The 17,455-nt window shown below is 36.8% G+C and overlaps 1 protein-coding gene across 2 annotated transcripts; it reads right to left on the bottom strand.

Moving 5' to 3' along the window:
• Positions 1–6,434: 6,434 nt before the first annotated feature.
• Positions 6,435–16,420, bottom strand: LOC127791331 (probable histone chaperone ASF1A). 2 transcript variants are annotated; one of them, XM_052321129.1, is made up of 4 exons: positions 16,245–16,420; positions 14,750–14,882; positions 7,332–7,447; positions 6,435–7,234 (listed from the first exon to the last, which is right to left on the bottom strand). In XM_052321129.1, exons 2-4 carry the CDS (start codon positions 14,856–14,858, stop codon positions 6,869–6,871), a joined length of 591 nt encoding a protein of 196 aa, XP_052177089.1. In that variant the 5' UTR covers positions 14,859–14,882; positions 16,245–16,420; the 3' UTR covers positions 6,435–6,868. The 2 variants fall into 2 exon arrangements, with proteins under 2 accessions (XP_052177089.1, XP_052177090.1); XM_052321130.1 differs by lacking the exon at positions 16,245–16,420 and having other exon boundaries at positions 14,728–14,863.
• Positions 16,421–17,455: the final 1,035 nt, after the last annotated feature.

A 17,455-nucleotide genomic window follows, 5' to 3' on the forward strand; every position in this document is an offset into this window, starting at 1 on the left:
AACTTGTTCTGCATTTACTCTTATAACGGTGCACCCCCTTGTGTGTACACCTGAGGAATTCTTTTTATTGGAGGGAAAATCCATAGTAAGGTTTGAAGTCAAAACTTCAAGGGAATAAGTCTGTGTGTTGATTATTCTAATTGCTATTCCTGAGATTGTATGACCTTTAACCAAAAATCTGATTTAGAATGCTAAATTATTTATTCAATTTTATGCATTTCAGTTTTGAATTTGAAATTTTTACATTCATACAGTTATTGTGAATAAAGTTTGGCATGTGTATAGTCTGATTGCTAAGGGACTAGCAATGTTTAAGTTGGGGGGTATGATTAGTGGTTAATTTTGTAAAAAATTTGTTATAATTACAACCTTCTTTTAATCTTAAAAATGGCTTAAATTAGATATTAATATATATTTTATGGTTATATGCAAGTTTAAATCAAAAAATGAATGAAATGAAGTTATAAAGTAAAATTTAAAAATAATAATAATAAGAATAATATATCAAATTATATATAATACATATACATCATTATATGCATGTATGTAATATATATATAATATAATCTAATATATATATGTGCCATGTGTAATATATATATATATAATATATAATTTATTAATAACATTAAATTATTGTTATTATTATTTTTTTTTTTAGGAATGAAGAATTCAAGCCCATGAAGAATTCAAGTCCATAAAGAATTCAAGCCCATGAAGAATTTAAGTCCATAAAGAATTCAAGCCCATAAAGAATTAAAGTCCATGAAGAATTAAGGCCCAAGGATTATTTTTAATCCTAATGAAGATTAAAAAACTAATTTATAGAAATCTATTTTTATTTTTAATGTGAGTGCTTTATTAGGTGTATTTTTTAGCTAAAATCCATTTATCTATTAGGTGTGTATTATAGCTAAAATCAATTTAACTTTATGAGTGCTTTATTAGGTATGTATTTTAGCTAAAATCCATTTAATATTAGGTGTGTATTATAGCTAAAATCCATTTAACTTTAAGTGTGTGAGTGCCCATTAGATATAATTATGTCTAGTTGAATAATTGAAATTATGTGGTTTGTATTGTATCTTGTGGCCTATAAATAGGTCACTTGATTACATTTATAGGTGTGATTATTATTCTTGAATAAAAGTTTAGTTTTTTCCTTATAATTCTCTCTTTGAGAATTGTTCTTGTTCTTTCTCATTTTCTTTAGTACTTTCTCTTATAATCTTACTTCTTTTTTTTCTTCTTTTAAATTTTTATGTCATTTATTGTCTTTTAATTATTCACCGCCTAAATGGCCGGTTAATTTATGCCTTTAAATTCCTGCAATTTTAATTCTTGTCTTTTAATTATTCACCGCCTAAATGGCCGGTTAGTTTATGCCTTTAAATTTCTGTAATTTTAATTCTTGTCTTTTAATTATCCACCGCCTAAATGGCCGGTTAGTTTTTACTATTTTAATTCCTGTCATTTAAATTCTGTTATTTAAATTACGTCATTTAAATTCCTGTCAATTAACTTTCAAATAAAGATGAGTAGTTAAATCTAATCTTGGGTTAAGGCAAGGACAGTGTCCAACGCCAATGATTCCCAAAGAAAGCTGCGCTTTAAATAAGTAACATTAATTTAAATTTCAATATGAGTGTGTATTAATTATTGAAAAATCACTAGATTTGGATTGGAGCGTAAGCCTAACTTAGAGCTTTCATGCCATGTATGAGAGTTACTGGAACTGGAAACGCTATCATACCCAAACCCGGATGATTAATTTAATTGTTTTGTGTATTAATTGCAATTGGATTTATGGTGGTTGCTTAAATTAGAATCCCGCATATCATGTATGGGGATTGCTTAACCTAGAACTATCACCATCTCTAATTGCATTTAATAACAAACCCTCATATCTGAAATTAAATTAATGTTGCTAATCTTTTATGCTAAAATTTGGGAATCAACGGGTTGGTACTGAACTTGTCTTAACTCAAGTGTTATCCAATTTTATATCCTCACATTAAGTATTTATTTCAATTACTGCCTTACTTTATTTTCTAGTATCTGTTGTCTAAAAAATAAAACCATAAAAAAAACCTCGTTGCTAATTTGTCCAAATGTGTGTGCGTGTGTGTGACATTCTTTTTCTTTTGCCATAAATAAATCTCTCAGTGGACGACCTGGATTCATCCAGAAAATATAAATTTAAATTTGGACTACAACTGCACTCGTACACTGGCGAGTATAAACCTCTCACCAAAATAAAAAAAATATATAAAAGTTTTATTATGATTTGTTTTTATTGTGTTTTAATTACAGGGTGAGAGTGCAGTCAAGCGTCAAAATGCTTGTAGGTGCCAACCACCCCCCGGACGAATCCGTTGCTGGAGCCCACTCTCTGCCGTTGCGATACCTTCTTCGACCGCTCCCTTGGGTTAGGAAGGGACACCACGCACAACCCTTGCCACACCAATGCCTTGCATCTTTTCTTGTCATTTGGTTTGAACTTGATTTTCCACCTGTTCTTAATAGCCCAACTCTTTGCTTAATCAAGAAATTATTTTTTATGTGAACCTAAATAGCTAGAGCCAAAAACTTTGCACTTGTGTATGTGGGCAGGTGGGTAGGGTTTTTTTTTTTTTTTACCGCTTGGTGGGGTAGGAGGGAGGGGTGCCACAATACTGTTTGTGAATAATTCTTGTAATATTGGTTCCTGGTGATTGATGTTTATGCTTCCATGATTAGAAATGTGTATTTCAGGCATAACATGCATACATTACTTAGAATATCATTTCATGGCATTCATCGTATATAATATGTTTTTGGCTTATTTTATATAGTATCACCATTGCATTACCCCATGACCATATGCTTAGCATGCTTACCCCTTAGTCAAGCGTGTTGTTTGTGTTATATGATAGGCAATGCTCAATAGTCTAGAAATCTCAGTACTCTGGCAAGGTAACATTTCATGATCCACATCGTTCATTGATTACACCCACTAAAATGGATTTCTAGAGTATTGAGCTTTGCATCATTTCATCTAGCTTGCAATACACCAATCAGACAAGGGAGGGGAAATTTTTGGACCATCTTAGTTGCTACCTACCTTGAAGCTAACATTTTGAAGATACAGCCACAAACCCTACTTGTGGGTACCTATCTTAGTGTTATAGCTATCACATATCACAATATTATAACTATTGCGAAAAATCTTAACTACAATGTTAGAACATTATTAATTGTGTCCCATAATCCCATACCAGCTCCCACCCAAAAATGGGGAAAATTCATCAAAACTGAAACAAGTTCTAACCTTCCCGTAGGCTTGTACCAACTATTTTATACAGAAAGAAATTTAACCAACTAATTTTTCTACGTGCATATGGACTTGGATTTGAATTACTTATTCAAATGATTTCATAAGCCCCAATGGCCTAACCTTATAAGAGGTTTGTAAGAACAAACCACAATAACAAAGTATATGCTTACCATGTATGCATTTTATCTTGTTGGGTCCCCCTTAGCCCAAAAAAAAAAAAATTGTGTACATGTCTTCTTTAATTATTTTCCAAATTAAAGGCACCAAATTCACCAAAAAATGAAGGAGATGGGAGGATTGGGCTCCTTTTTCAATTTCTATTAGTCAATTCTAGCTAATAGGATGACTTCACCAATCTAACTAAAGGTTCAGCTAGGAGCGTCAATCCCAGGACGCCTTCGTTCGAAATTGGAAAGAGATCCTACCTCGCCAGAAAAAGGGTCGTGCTCCCTAGGAGGTTTGTTGTAATAAATTTGCCCCGCCTTTCAATTTACTGTCGTCGTAAATATGCCAGAGGGATTTACGACGAACGAATTACGTCGTCGCACCTGGTGACGAGTGGATCTGCACACTCTGATTATTTGAGTTATCCATCGCTAGGTCCCAGTACCAATGAGCATAACGGGAGGCGTATCAGGATACATTCTCTGAATGTGGATGGTTTCGTGACTCTGGAAGGCCAATCGAGCATGCTGGAGGAGGTTACGTTGGGCACTTTTGGTTAAAGAGATAATGCCGTGATGGGTCAAGCAATTAAAGACCACAACAGTTGTACGTCCGACGTGGGGTATTTGTACATCGTGCTAGACCGTGAGCCCACCCCGGTCGCAACACCTTGCCCGTCTGACATGTTCGATGTTGGCACGAGGACCATCCGATTGTACATCGGATGCCACGTCCACAAGGACATGATCAACAGGTTTCGTGTGGTGTACTAACAGACTTTTAATTTTGTTGATTGCCCAATCAGGTCTCGCATTTTGTTGAACTGGTACATCTGGCTAAATACTGGTCAATCATGTCCAATCATTAGGTTTAGGGACTAGGATGGCAAGGTGTTCGGTAGGTATAGTAATATGTTGGATAATGTTCTCATGGTGTACTTGGTGTGGGACAACAGGGATGACGAGGGTATTAACGATGTAATTAACAGTCGATTAACATTTTATAATCAATAAAATGATAGAATTTGTTACATCGTATCTCGCATTATATTTTTAAACCCTAAATCCTTATCCTTAACCCTTAGCGAAGAGTGGGATGCACAACATTGTATATATCATTTCCATCCAAACATAATTAACAATTAACATTAACAAAAAACATTTATATTCAATCATAATAAAAATTAACATTGACATTTAATAGGGTGGGCCTAAACAAACAATTCATCCCAACAACATTTAAATGGGCTTGGCCATACTGGCCTTCTAGTTTGTTCCTGGTCTTTGCTTGGAGATAAAGTCAAGGGATGCTTGTATTGTGGAGGCTGTGAGGTGTCTCAGCTACGTTGTGCGGGCCCATCCAGAAGCACGACCCACTTCTGTAAGATCAAGGCATAGTTGAAACTCACGACGACCAAGCTCATTGGAGAGATACCATTCCGGCCGCCAGAGATAACTGGTCCGTGAGTTTGGTCATTTGTGAGTCTCCAAGATATCTAGGGTCAGCATGCCCAGGTCCGTTGGTATAGGCTAGTTTGGTCATCTATGAGTATTCTTGTCCAAATTTTCATTCTCTGGTTAGCAATTCAGGAGCGATTATCTACTTTTGATCATATTAACCTATTTTTGTCTTTCCTGAATAGATATTTCCTTTGTAGGGCTGATGCGAAAAGACATAGCCATCTTTTTTTCAAGTGTTCATATTCTTGAGAAGTGTTGTCCTTTCGTAGATCGAAAAAATTCGTGGCGTCGATAGGACATTAGGGTGTTGTGGGTAGTTGCTAGATGGAGTAGCAAGGGTTCATGGCATGTGGCAAAGAGGCTGGTGCTCCACACTTTGGTATATTTCATCTGGAGGAAGCGCAATAACAAATGCTTTTAGGATCAAGAGAGATCTGCTTCTTAGTTAGAGCATCAAATCCAGTGTGTTGTTTCGGCTCATCTAGCGACTATTTGCTTTAAGTCATCTTTGCAAAGTCACGCCCTTTGTCATGTCAGGCGACTCCCTAGTGACCAGCCTTTTAGTCACTGATGAGCTGTTATTTTGCTTCTAAATGATGGTTGATGCGATCATGTTGTTTCACGCTTGATGCTAGTCTTCTTGTGCTTATATTTCCTTGATGCCCTGTTATACTGGGCTCGTGTTCTGTTCAATCCTGCCTTTACTGGTGATCATCTCAGCGAATTAGCCATGTCCCAGTAATTATCTTCTGGCCTTTGTATATATCTTGTACATCTTTTATTTTTGTTTTTGTTTTGGTCCAAATGATGTTTGTTGCTGTTTTCCCCTTGGCTTTATGGTGATCCGAGGTATACCTTTACTTTCGTTTGTAGTCGCTTTGGGGTTGGTGTTGTTTTATAAAATTCTTATATGCAAAAATAAAAAAATAGAAACCTTACTTTTTGGCAGCAACCCAGCAAATATGACCACCTCTCTTTAATTGTCCTCTGATTCATATCGGTTTTCCTAAATTTCCACTGAACTTACTCGTGACCAAGCTAATTGGGGAATGGTATTATGAAAATGATTTGGCAGAGTCCCAAACCAACTGGAGGAGGCATGTAGGTGGGAACCACTTACTCTAAAATTAAATAAAAATGTATATATATCTTTGTGCTAAATCAAATCAAATCAAAGGCCAAGCATGTCATGCCGGGGGGATGCATGCTCGTTCTTCTCTGTTGTTCCAAATTGAGTCATTAAATCAGCACAGAGCAAAAGGCTGCCTTAGAGCACAAGCAAAATAGTTGAAGAAGCAAGCAGCTTGGAATGGACGGTCTGGTCTATATTCACCGACTATTGTTGCTCTTGGTGTTGCAATCTCATCTCAATATCACATCAACTGAGAGCATAGCAGTCAAGCATGTGAAAGCAAATCTTAAGACTTAATCATATTCATGCCAATGAAATATATATCACATTGTAAAGCAATGGAAAATTATGCATTGATTAATTGATACCAACAAAGCAAACATAAAAGGCAATGCATTGGGAACTAAGGAAGGTTGTTACAGTTTTAAGACCCAGAAAACTCCACGCTACATTGAAGACTGAATGGTATTAGTCCAAGAAAACTCAATTGTCCTCTCTAACAAACTCACAGTTCAAACTAAAAAAACAAGTCAGGCCTCTAAACAAAATCAGAGGATGATACAATTCAGATGTACATAAAACCTGAACCTGTCAGCAGCCTCATCACTATTTTTGAGTTTGATTACGCCATTGTAAACCTGTCAGCAGCACATCTTTGAGTTGCTTCCATACATGGTATGGTAGGACCACACAACACACGTAAACCAAGGCCACCTTACAATTCATATGATCAGCCTTAGCAAAATCCAATCAGCTGTTGATGAGCACCAAGCTTACTAGTGAGATCTATAGGTACTAGACATCTGAAAGATGATCAGGCACGGTTGAAGGCTCTTCTCCATTCTGATCATTTGTTCCTGTAGCAGCATGATCAGAAGGAGGCGTTGGAGGGGGCTGCTGCTCTCCATGCTCATTGTTCTCAGGATGGAAGTTAATTGGGAACTTTGTTACTCTGGGTTTATCAGCCAGAATATTCCTTTGAACCCTATCTATTAACACCTTCTGCGGAGGCTCCTCTCTCAGCTGTTCATCGTCATAATCATTGTTAACATAGTATCCCACTCGAACAAATTCCTGACCCATATATGAGCATGTCAATAACAGTACTGTGACACCAATAATATCCTCATCACGGATTTTTGACGGGTCTGGAGGATCTGCCTGCAAGTCAGTGCAACAAGCATATACATCAGCATCAGTTGAATGTGAAAGGCACGAGAAAGACATCCACTTCACATGTGGCGTCATAAAGGTCAACCTCAAATATGAACCGATAGTTGCCGACATTAACAGGTCCAACAAGCACACTTTCTAGAAGCTGGTCATAAGTCTCATCCTCAGCAGATCCCACATATATGAGCTTCCATTCCAAATCTGTAAACTTAGAACTGTTAATACATGGCATATATGTATATAACAGTTAGTAATAAATTTAACCAAGTAAACATCTGATAACATAATTATCAGCAACCACATCCCGGCAAAAAGAATCATTCATTTCAAACAAAAACAGTATTTAACTAGAGAGAGAGATCTCAAATTTGCAGTGCAATGCAATTTGACCATTTCACTTGTACAACAATTCCAGACACCAGAAAACAAACTCAACATCTGTGCCACTGGCATTCCCTTTCTTGTGCACAAAATGACACATGTTAAATTTCAAAAATCAAGCAATAGTGGATTTGTAACAAACCAATCACCTAAAGGAAAGAATAAAAAAAACTATTACACCTCGATATAAAAGCTATTGATTTTTTTTTTTTTTTTTTTGTATTTTTAAAAATTATAACTTTCAATTTTTTTTTTGTTAAGCATTTGGAAGTTCACTTATAAACAGAAAAGAAAATGATGGATAATGGTAATCACTATATACATATGTATATAAACACACTAGACCGTGACCCATGATACACATGCATGTGTATTTGAGAATCTCTTAAATCAACAAAACATCATAAAGCAGTAATACATGCATATGCATAACAAGGACACCAACTTGCCACCAGCAATATCTCGGTGAAAATCCTGGGACAAGGGGAAAACAATACCATCTTTGATTCATCATGAAAAAGTGCAAAAATTTTAACCAAGACACAACAATGGATAATGCTTTGCTGCTTCCATTTCAGCAATGTGCTCTCCCATAGAAATTCCTCAGCCTACTTTCCCAAATATCAAGCACCACCTAAATGAAAGCTTATGAGCCACAGGACATACTTCAATAAAACCTACACTACTTTGAGTCAATTTTTAATCATTATTATAAGGAAAGAAATGATAGGGTGATTATTAGTAATCTAACCATAATAAATAAAGCAAGATATTAACTTCAGATCTCATAATAATAAAAAATGGATTTCTTTCACCGAAAACCACAGTTCTTTTGATGATAAACATAAAAAACACAACTTTTCTCCTTCAACATTTATGTGAAAGAAAAAAATATCTTAGAAGACTTTGTAGATGACTCTTGAGAACTCATATCTACAAGTTCAAGCAGTAGTTACTATTTTCACTGAGGAGAATCTCCCCAAGGTATATTCTATCCTACCATGGAGCACCAAGACTTAGACATGTATATTCTATCCTACCATGGAGCACCAAGACTTAGACATGCTGCAGATTTAGTGGATCATGTAAACCAATTAAATTATTGGTATTTCTACTTAGAATTGAATTAGACAAATTTAAACCTGAAGCTCCAATTTGTGCACTAAAGCATAGAATGTACGGCAGGTTTAGTGGGATTGGATATCCCAATTAAACTAACTATATCTTCCGCTTTGAACTAAACACAATTGGATGATTAAGATCTAAGCTCTGAAATGTTCTTCCTTCGGTAAAATCTTAATTAATCAGAAACAGAAAGAAGTTTCTATTCATTTAGTTTGTGTATATCACTTCTATAATCAACTAGATTAATCATCTTATGATCTCAAAATGGTGAAAATCATTTAATAAGATGAACACAACTGGTTTCATTCCAAGGTAGTCACTTAAGGTGCTATGACATTAGATTGCCTAAGGCATTGAAAAAAGTGCTCACTAGAGCAAAGAAAGGCGCTAAATTGACAACAAAATTGGTAAACATATTTAACATAAAAAGGATAATAAGATAATGTATATAGGACTTCTGACACAACACTATGGGGGGGGGGGGAATGATAAAAAAATGTTCTAGCACCATCTTCATATGAAAAGTTTCATGAGATGACAGTAAATGAAGATACGAATTATCGTTGGTACTTGCAAAAAATTATATTTCCAGGTCTGGGTCGGATCCTTTTTCCCACTTTACCAAAGAAAATGGATTCAAAAGCCATTTGTTTTAAAGTAGTAATAATACTAAAAACACTAACATGTGTAATATATATTATAAAGAAAATAAAGAATGAAAGAATTGTGTAACATAATAACCATCAATAGCCAAAGAAAGAAGCATGCTAGAATTCCAAATAGAAGAAACATAGAGATTTGGCATCTATCAAGTCATATGTTTGCATCGAGTATGCCCAAAGACAGTCAAAATCAGTCAGGTAGGTTTCGGTTTGTTAGTCAGGCTGCAATGGTAACTAACCAACCTAACTGTATCTACCGTTTGTCTACATTGTAAAATCCGCCTCTATAGTTTATAAATAGAGGGCTGGATTGTGTGTTTAGGTCATCAGAAAAATACGAGCACTCGTGAGAAAGAAAGAGAGAAAAGTCTAGTTCTAATAGCCTTCATAATCTCCAGTTAAAGTGTGCTGTGTGCGATCTGTGTACTGTTCTTTCAAGATTTAACAATATATTGCTCTTGGTTGGACGGCTGGATGTAGGATCATCATATTTGTGATGATCTGAACCAGGATAAACCTTGTGTCTTGTGAGTGTGTGATTGTTTTCTATTGTTTCTGTTGTTCTGTTTTCTATTCTGTAATATATGTGAGTGTGGGTGTGTATCTGTGAGGGCTATTGGAGAGTTTCCAGCGTTCAAGATTTAAAAACTTGATATCAAAGCTTGGTTAGTCCATCAAGAAAAGACAAGAACAGACATCTAAAAGGCATAATTGAGAATTCTGATCCATGGAAATGGCGTCAACCTCCTCTGCAACAAGGTATGATATAGAAAAGTTTGATGGTCAGAATGACTTTGGATTATGGAAGATGAAGATGCAGGCATTGCTTGGAAATGGAAACCTGGGACTGGAGGAAGCACTCGAACGAGAGACTAAGATGCCAGCCGTTTACACCACAGAGAGGAAGAAGGAAATCAGTAAGAAGGTTTTCAATACCCTAATCTTGAGTCTTGGAGACAAGGTGCTGCGGGAGGTATCTAGAATGAAGATGGCAGCAGACATATGGCTGAAATTGAAAAGCCTAAATATGACTAAATCCCTCTCAGGTAGGTTGTATTTGAAAGCCAAGTTCTATATGTTCAAAATGAATGAAGGACAGAAGCTGCAAGACCACATAGATGGATTCAACAAGCTGTGTTTGGATCTTGAAAACATTGAGGTAAAGTATGATGATGAGGACAAGGCACTGGTATTACTTCACTCTTTACCTAAATCTTATGAGACATTTGTTGATATTCTAAGGCATGGCAGAGATGCTCTATCCCTTGATGATGTTATAGGTGCTCTAAATTCTAAAGAATTGTAGAATAAGGTGGAAGGCAAGAGCTCTCAAGGAGATAAACTTGCTGTCAAGATAAGGTCAGACAAGAGAGACCCGAGAGAGAGGAATAGATCAAGATGGTCAAGGAGTGGCAAGAAAGTGATAAAGTGTTATCACTGCCACGAGGAATGACATATCAAGAGAAATTGTCCAAAGAGGAAGAAGGAATTCCAAGAAAAAGGTAACACAAAAAATGCCTCATCTATTTGTGAATTCGGATATGATAGTTCTGATGCTTTGGTAGTTTCAAAAAAGTCTGAAAATAAGGTGTGGATTATGGATTCAGGATGTTCATATTATATGACACCCCAAAGACACTGGTTTCAAAATTATCAAGCTATAAATGGAGGAAAAGTATTGCTAGGTAATGACCATGAATGTAGAGTTATGGGAATAGGTGATATAAAGTTAAAGTTGCATGATGGAACCTGTAGAACCCTAACATCTGTGAGACATGTGCCAGATTTAAAAAGAAATCTCATTTCTCTCCGTGAACTAGATAAAAATGGTTACTCCTATAAAGGAGATGGTGGAGTTCTTAAGGTGTCTAGAGGATCTCTGGCATGCATGAAAGCAAATTTGCAGAACGGGATATATATTCTGCAAGCTTCCACCTTATCAGGAGAAGCAGCTGTGGGAGAAAATAAAGTCTATGATCAATCTAGACTATGGCATTTTAGGATGTCTCATATCAATGAGCAAGGACTGATAGAGCTATCTAAACAAGGAATCTTAGGTACAGATCAGATTACAGGGTTAGATAAATGTGAGTCAAGCATCTTTGGAAAAGCTGTAAAGGTAAAATTCAGCAAGAAGGGAATACACCCCCCTCCAAGGCACCTCTAAATTATATTCATTCAGACTTATGGAGGCCCTGCATAGACCTTATCTCATGGTGGTTCTAGATATTTTCTGTCCATAATTGATGATTTCTCTAGAATGGTTTGGGTTTATGTTTTGAAGTCAAAAGATCATACATTTAAGGCTTTTAAAACATGGAAAACTATGGTCGAAAATAAAAAAGGGAGAAGTGTAAAGATTCTAGAACAAATAATGGTCTAGAATTTTGCAACAAGGAATTCAATGAATTATGCAATGAAAGTGGAATAATAAGGCACCTCACAGCCCAGTACCAGCCTCCACCGCACCGAGACTGACGATGACATCCTCCCCTTGGCCCTTTCTTTCAGTCTCTTCTTTGGTTCTCCATTCTCTGACATCGTCTCAATCCTCGGAGGTGTCCAAGCGGGCCCTTTCTTTCAGTCCCTTCTCTGGTTCTCCATTCTCCGACATCGTCTTGGTCTTCATTTCGAAGCAAGGGAAGTGACTCAAAGCCGAGATAACTCTCTCTGAGAAGAAGACCGAGCTCCTGGTTGTTTGATGGTAACATGTCCAATTGGCTGAAAAGGATCTCTCTCTCTCTCTCTCTCTCACTCTCTCTCTCTATATATATACACGAATAGCAGGTTGTTGAGGTAGACACCGATCATGTCTCTTGCATATCTTCAATTCATATTATGATCCCTTACCTTGCTCATGATTTAGCTAGATATTTCTATTAGTTGTGTTAGAATGTTAAAAGTTTGTATATCATGTTTAAGGAGGAAATTGCCAATTAGCAGATCATCCGTGATTTTGGTAGTCAAAAGCATTCTTTGTTCATCTTCATTTGGACTATAGACTTTGTGTGATGTATATCAAAAGATATTGAACTACTGTGGAGACACCAATTTCAATTTGGACAAATCGTGAAAACCACATTAGACCGCACCGCATTTTGCAAAAAAATCGCACATACGGTTTGGCATATTGAAAATAGCTTAAACCGCCTAAACTGCACTGTGAACACCCTTAAATGCTAGTGGGCTAATAACTATCATCATCCAGTCAACCCCTAGCACAATGTCACAACCCCCCAGCTCTAGGACCCTTAAATTAGCCCTGAATTCATGTCCCAACATCATCTATCTAAAATCCACACACTTACAGTGACTACATTTCTTGACCATTGGCCACAGCCACTGATAATGGGGTGGTATTAGTCATTCTACATTTCAATTCAATGACAATAGCTTCATTCAAGAAGCTATGCGTCCTGCCACTGTCTATCAGTACCATTAGTTTCATCTTGCCCACCTGACCTTTGACTTTAATTATCTTTCCTGTGGAGCCTCCTCTAAGTGCATGAAAGGATATCCCACCCCCTTCCTAACCTTGCTCCTCCTCAAGTGCATCCTCTGCTTTTTCCCCTTTCTCTTCCTCTTCCTCATTGTTTACATCCTCTTCCTCATCCTCCCCTTCCATATTGAGCAAGGGTCTCTTACACAGATGCCCTAGGTTGTATTTGTCACCACATCTATAGCACAATCCCAACATTCTTCTTTGTTCCAAGGTAGTGGTCTTATTAGCAAATAGATTGAAGCCCCCCCTTAGGCTCACCTGAAGCCATAACAGGCAATAGAGCTCTAGGATTCCCACCTGTCAAGTGACCAACGGAGGTTAGTGCCCTTGGCAAGATTTTATTCTTCTTAAAAATTGACTCCAGTGTCAACTCCTGTAACTTGGCCTTCTCTGCCGCTTCTCTCACAGTAGCAAGCATCATCATTTTCACCATGGACCTTAATTCATCCTTAAAGCCACTAATAAAACTAGAAACAAAGTATTGATCCGTGAGTGTGGGTTGAGCACTCCACATCAACACCCTCAACTCTTCAAATTTCTCCTGATACTCAATGACTGTCTCTTCTTGTTTGACCTTGTTGACTTCCTCAATTACATCTGCCATATTCCTTTCCCCAAGGCGGATGCACAATTCCTCTGCAAAATCAATCCATCTTGCCCTCATACCCCTAGATCTAGACCACCCTTGGTACCAGGCATCAGCCACGTCGTTTAGATAGGTTGTAGCAAGAGTGATCCTCTAATTCTCTGCTATGTTGTAGTACTAAAAGAACATCTCACACCTGCGGATCCACCAACGTGGTTTAGATCCTTCAAACAAAGGTATCCCTCGCCTCGGCATAGGTCCTTGGCTAAATCTAGGGGAATTGAAGTCTCTTACCTAGTCACTCGTCTCTTCATAATGCGAATTTCCCGCCTCTGCCACTCCTTGGGGTCTAGGAAGGATTCCTTGACTAGCCATATCAGCCTCTGGAACTAACCAGAGAGGAAATTCTTGTGGTAACTGAAATTGAGAGAATGTGGGCAGCATGCTAATAACACTGCTGATCCGCTGATCTAGCATCTCCCTATGTCTCGTCAATTCTCTTTGAACTTCATCCCTGGATGCCACCATATCCTCCCGCAATTCATCCCGGATCGCTCTCACCTCCTTCCTACTCTGGGGACCGCGTCCTGAGTTTGGGACATCCCAAACTCCATCGCGTCCATGCGATTCTCCAATTGTTTCAGTCTTGTGCCCTTCGCCATCCGATCCACCGTCTCTGTTTTGACCACAATTCAACTACCACCGATCGTCGACAACCAGATCACACCCACTCTTCACCAATGACAGTCGAGGATGATAGGCTTTGGATACCAAAATATCAAGCCTCACGGATGAGACTTGAATTTTCAGAACATTTAAAAGAATGGAGAGAGAGAGAGAGAGAGAGAGAACGAGAGAATTTTGGAGGAAGAGTTTGAAAGAACTAAAGAGAATTGAGAGGGAGAGAATTAGGAGGGAAAGAATTATGTATTACTTCATACATAAATTCCCATCCTCGCGTAGCTAAGCCTTATATAGGCTCTTCCTTGCGATTACAACTATACCGAGGGGTTAAATAGTAATGCAACAAGTAACTAACTCGGATGACTCTAGCCAGTACATTTAAAATTTCAAAAAAAATTATAATCTGGCCCTCGAGCCGTGACACTACCATCCAAACCATATAACATTAAACCCTAGCTCAACAACAAATTATAAAAACCCAACAAAAAAATTGACATCAAACATATTTCAACTAAAGCAAACGTGAAATGTAATATCATACCAGGGATTGATAGAAGCATTACCGTCTTTGAGGGGGATTAAGCATTCGTAGGAGATCTCGAATTGAAAAGGGCTGAGAAAAGGTGCTGGGTTGGCCAAAACGGTTACATTTGTGATGTTGATTGCACTCATCTTATGGAATTGGAGCTCAAAACCCTAGATTGCAAAGCCTTTGACTCAGAATTGAAACCCCATGAAACGAATTCGAACCAAAGCAAATAATTGGAGCCAAACTCAAATCTAGAAAAATGAAAAACTATAAAGAAACATATAATTAAGACATTTATATATATGTAGTTTACAGGCACATGGCAATGGTAATAGGGCAGGATGAGCGGGGACTAGGAATTGGCAGGAAATTTAGACACATTTGGTTCACAATGAAATGAAATGTGAGTGCCCAAACCAAATATATTGTCATTCATTGTTAATTGAATTTAGATAGAAAAATATTGCCTTCAATAACAGTTAACAAGTGCTGTAGAAAGAATCAATTTGTGCCCACCACCAGACAACGTGGTCATTTCACTGTATAGGCAAAGTTGAAATTTCTTCCTAAATGAAAGATAAATCAACTTCCTAAACCAAATCATATCAAAGATAAAAGCTAATCAGATCTTTAAAAATATAAGAAGCTAAAGATATTAAGTCTAACTCAATAACAAAATCACATCATAATAAAATCATATTTCCTACATTCTTCATCACTTATCAACAATTCCTTGTGGTTTCAATTCAGTTCCTTTTAAACCTGCCCAAATAAGGCCATCTTATGCCAATTTTAATGTGATAAAATCCAAGTAATATAGGGGAAAACAAAAAAAAAAAAGAACACAGTAGAAAAAAATTCAAAAAAAAAAAAAAAAAAAGAATTTCCTTGTCAATCTCAGTATAACTTGCACAGGAACAGTCCTTCTCAAAGTCATCAAACCAGATAAAACTTCTGCAAGGTGATTTGCACTCAAAACCTTTTCCATTTTCCTTTTGACACAGGTTTTCAAATGAACTTCTAAAACTCTATTCCTTGAAAATCTCGACTCCCTATATTAATATTACATAAGGAGGCATATCAAATAGATACAGATGTAGTATACAATGACCAAATCCATAAATTGCAGAAAAAAAATGCATTATCAGTTCTGACAGCTTAGAGATATTACTGTTTCCACTCTACCCTATACTGGATACAATTTCTCCAAACTTCACATTTGTTTTTATTCAATATTTTCCTATTCCAACCTAAATTTTCTTCAGCCGACGAGCATCCCGTGTGTATTTACTGAACAAAAACAGTGAAATTTGTACACTTGCGCCACATTCTACGTAATCGATTCAGAAATCACATGCCCTCAACGCAAATCAAAAAATCCCATGCTGCTTGATATACCAAAACCTAGCATTTATGTCCGCACAAGTAGAAATCTGCATTTTATTTTATTTTACTTCTCATTTCAATAACTGAAGTGCCGAGAAAGTTTCGAAACCTAATCGTCAGAAAAAGTTGAAGAAACGACTTACCCGAACTGGTTTGGCCGCGAGTTGGGTTCGCCGATGGATTGCTGCCGTCCGGCCGCCGCTCACCGCAGGTTTCTTCGTCTTATCCTTCCCCTTCGCCCTCCGGCGAGCTGCTCCGTCCTTGTCGCCGGCAGCTTCTTCTCTTCTTCCGCTCTCTCTCGTATTCTCTAGGCGGAATGGGGTAGAGACAGCAAAATTTGCTCTAACCCCGTTATATATGGCCAAGTTCCTTAAATTGTACATGAACCCCCTTGGTTTTTCTTATTTCTCCATCTTTTTTGGAAAACAAATTACCAAAAATAACTTAATTTTTATTTTTTTAATTTGAGTATTTAACTTTTACTTTTGTATATTAAGAATCTCTAAGTTAATAGCAATATATGATGTAGTATTCTAACACCTTGTTCTGCACCAGGCCTACCAACTTTTAACTGAGATTTTTTTTAAATAAATAAATTATAATTATTATATTTTGAGCAACAATAATTTAAAATTATCTATGAAAAACTAACAAAAAATCAAGACATGGCAAAGACAAGATTCATTTGTGTCGAACAATCATTATAGTAGATGGAGAAAATCCTCAAACCTAAAACCCTAACCCTTAAACTCCCAAAGCCCCCTAAAAACCCTTAAATCTTTAACCCCCCAAACCCTCAACTCCTAAAGCCCTCAAACTCAACCCTAAAACCCTCAAACCTTATATACATATATATACACACAATACATAATATAATATTTATGCAACACTATAATGCTTCACCTGATAATAATGCTGAAACATACTATCGATGCTCAATGGCCAAGACATATCAAGGTTCATAATACCATGATCTTCTTTTGCCGTGAATACTAGACAATCTACTAATTTGTCCCTATACACAAAACACCCTATTTATGCATATCACAAAATCTATCTATCATCATACCTAGTGCCTAAAATGTACCATTTTTCAACAATTTGTATAATCCAAAAATAAGAAACATTTAGAGTATCATATCATAATCACCATGCATATGTCTCTCTAGTAAGATGAAAATTCTTCATGCACTTAGAACAATTTGCATATTATTCAAGAAAGCACATGTAAACATCATATATAAGTTATGCATGAAGCAATACGTATGTGAAAGAATATGAGTTAAACATAGAATATATTTTCTCTTTGCCTAGAAAGGAATAACTCAAGTTTAAGCTTGGGAGAAAGTAGAGT

Source organism: Diospyros lotus, chromosome 15 (genome assembly GCF_014633365.1).
Source record: "Diospyros lotus cultivar Yz01 chromosome 15, ASM1463336v1, whole genome shotgun sequence".
Classification (NCBI taxonomy): Eukaryota; Viridiplantae; Streptophyta; class Magnoliopsida; order Ericales; family Ebenaceae; genus Diospyros; species Diospyros lotus.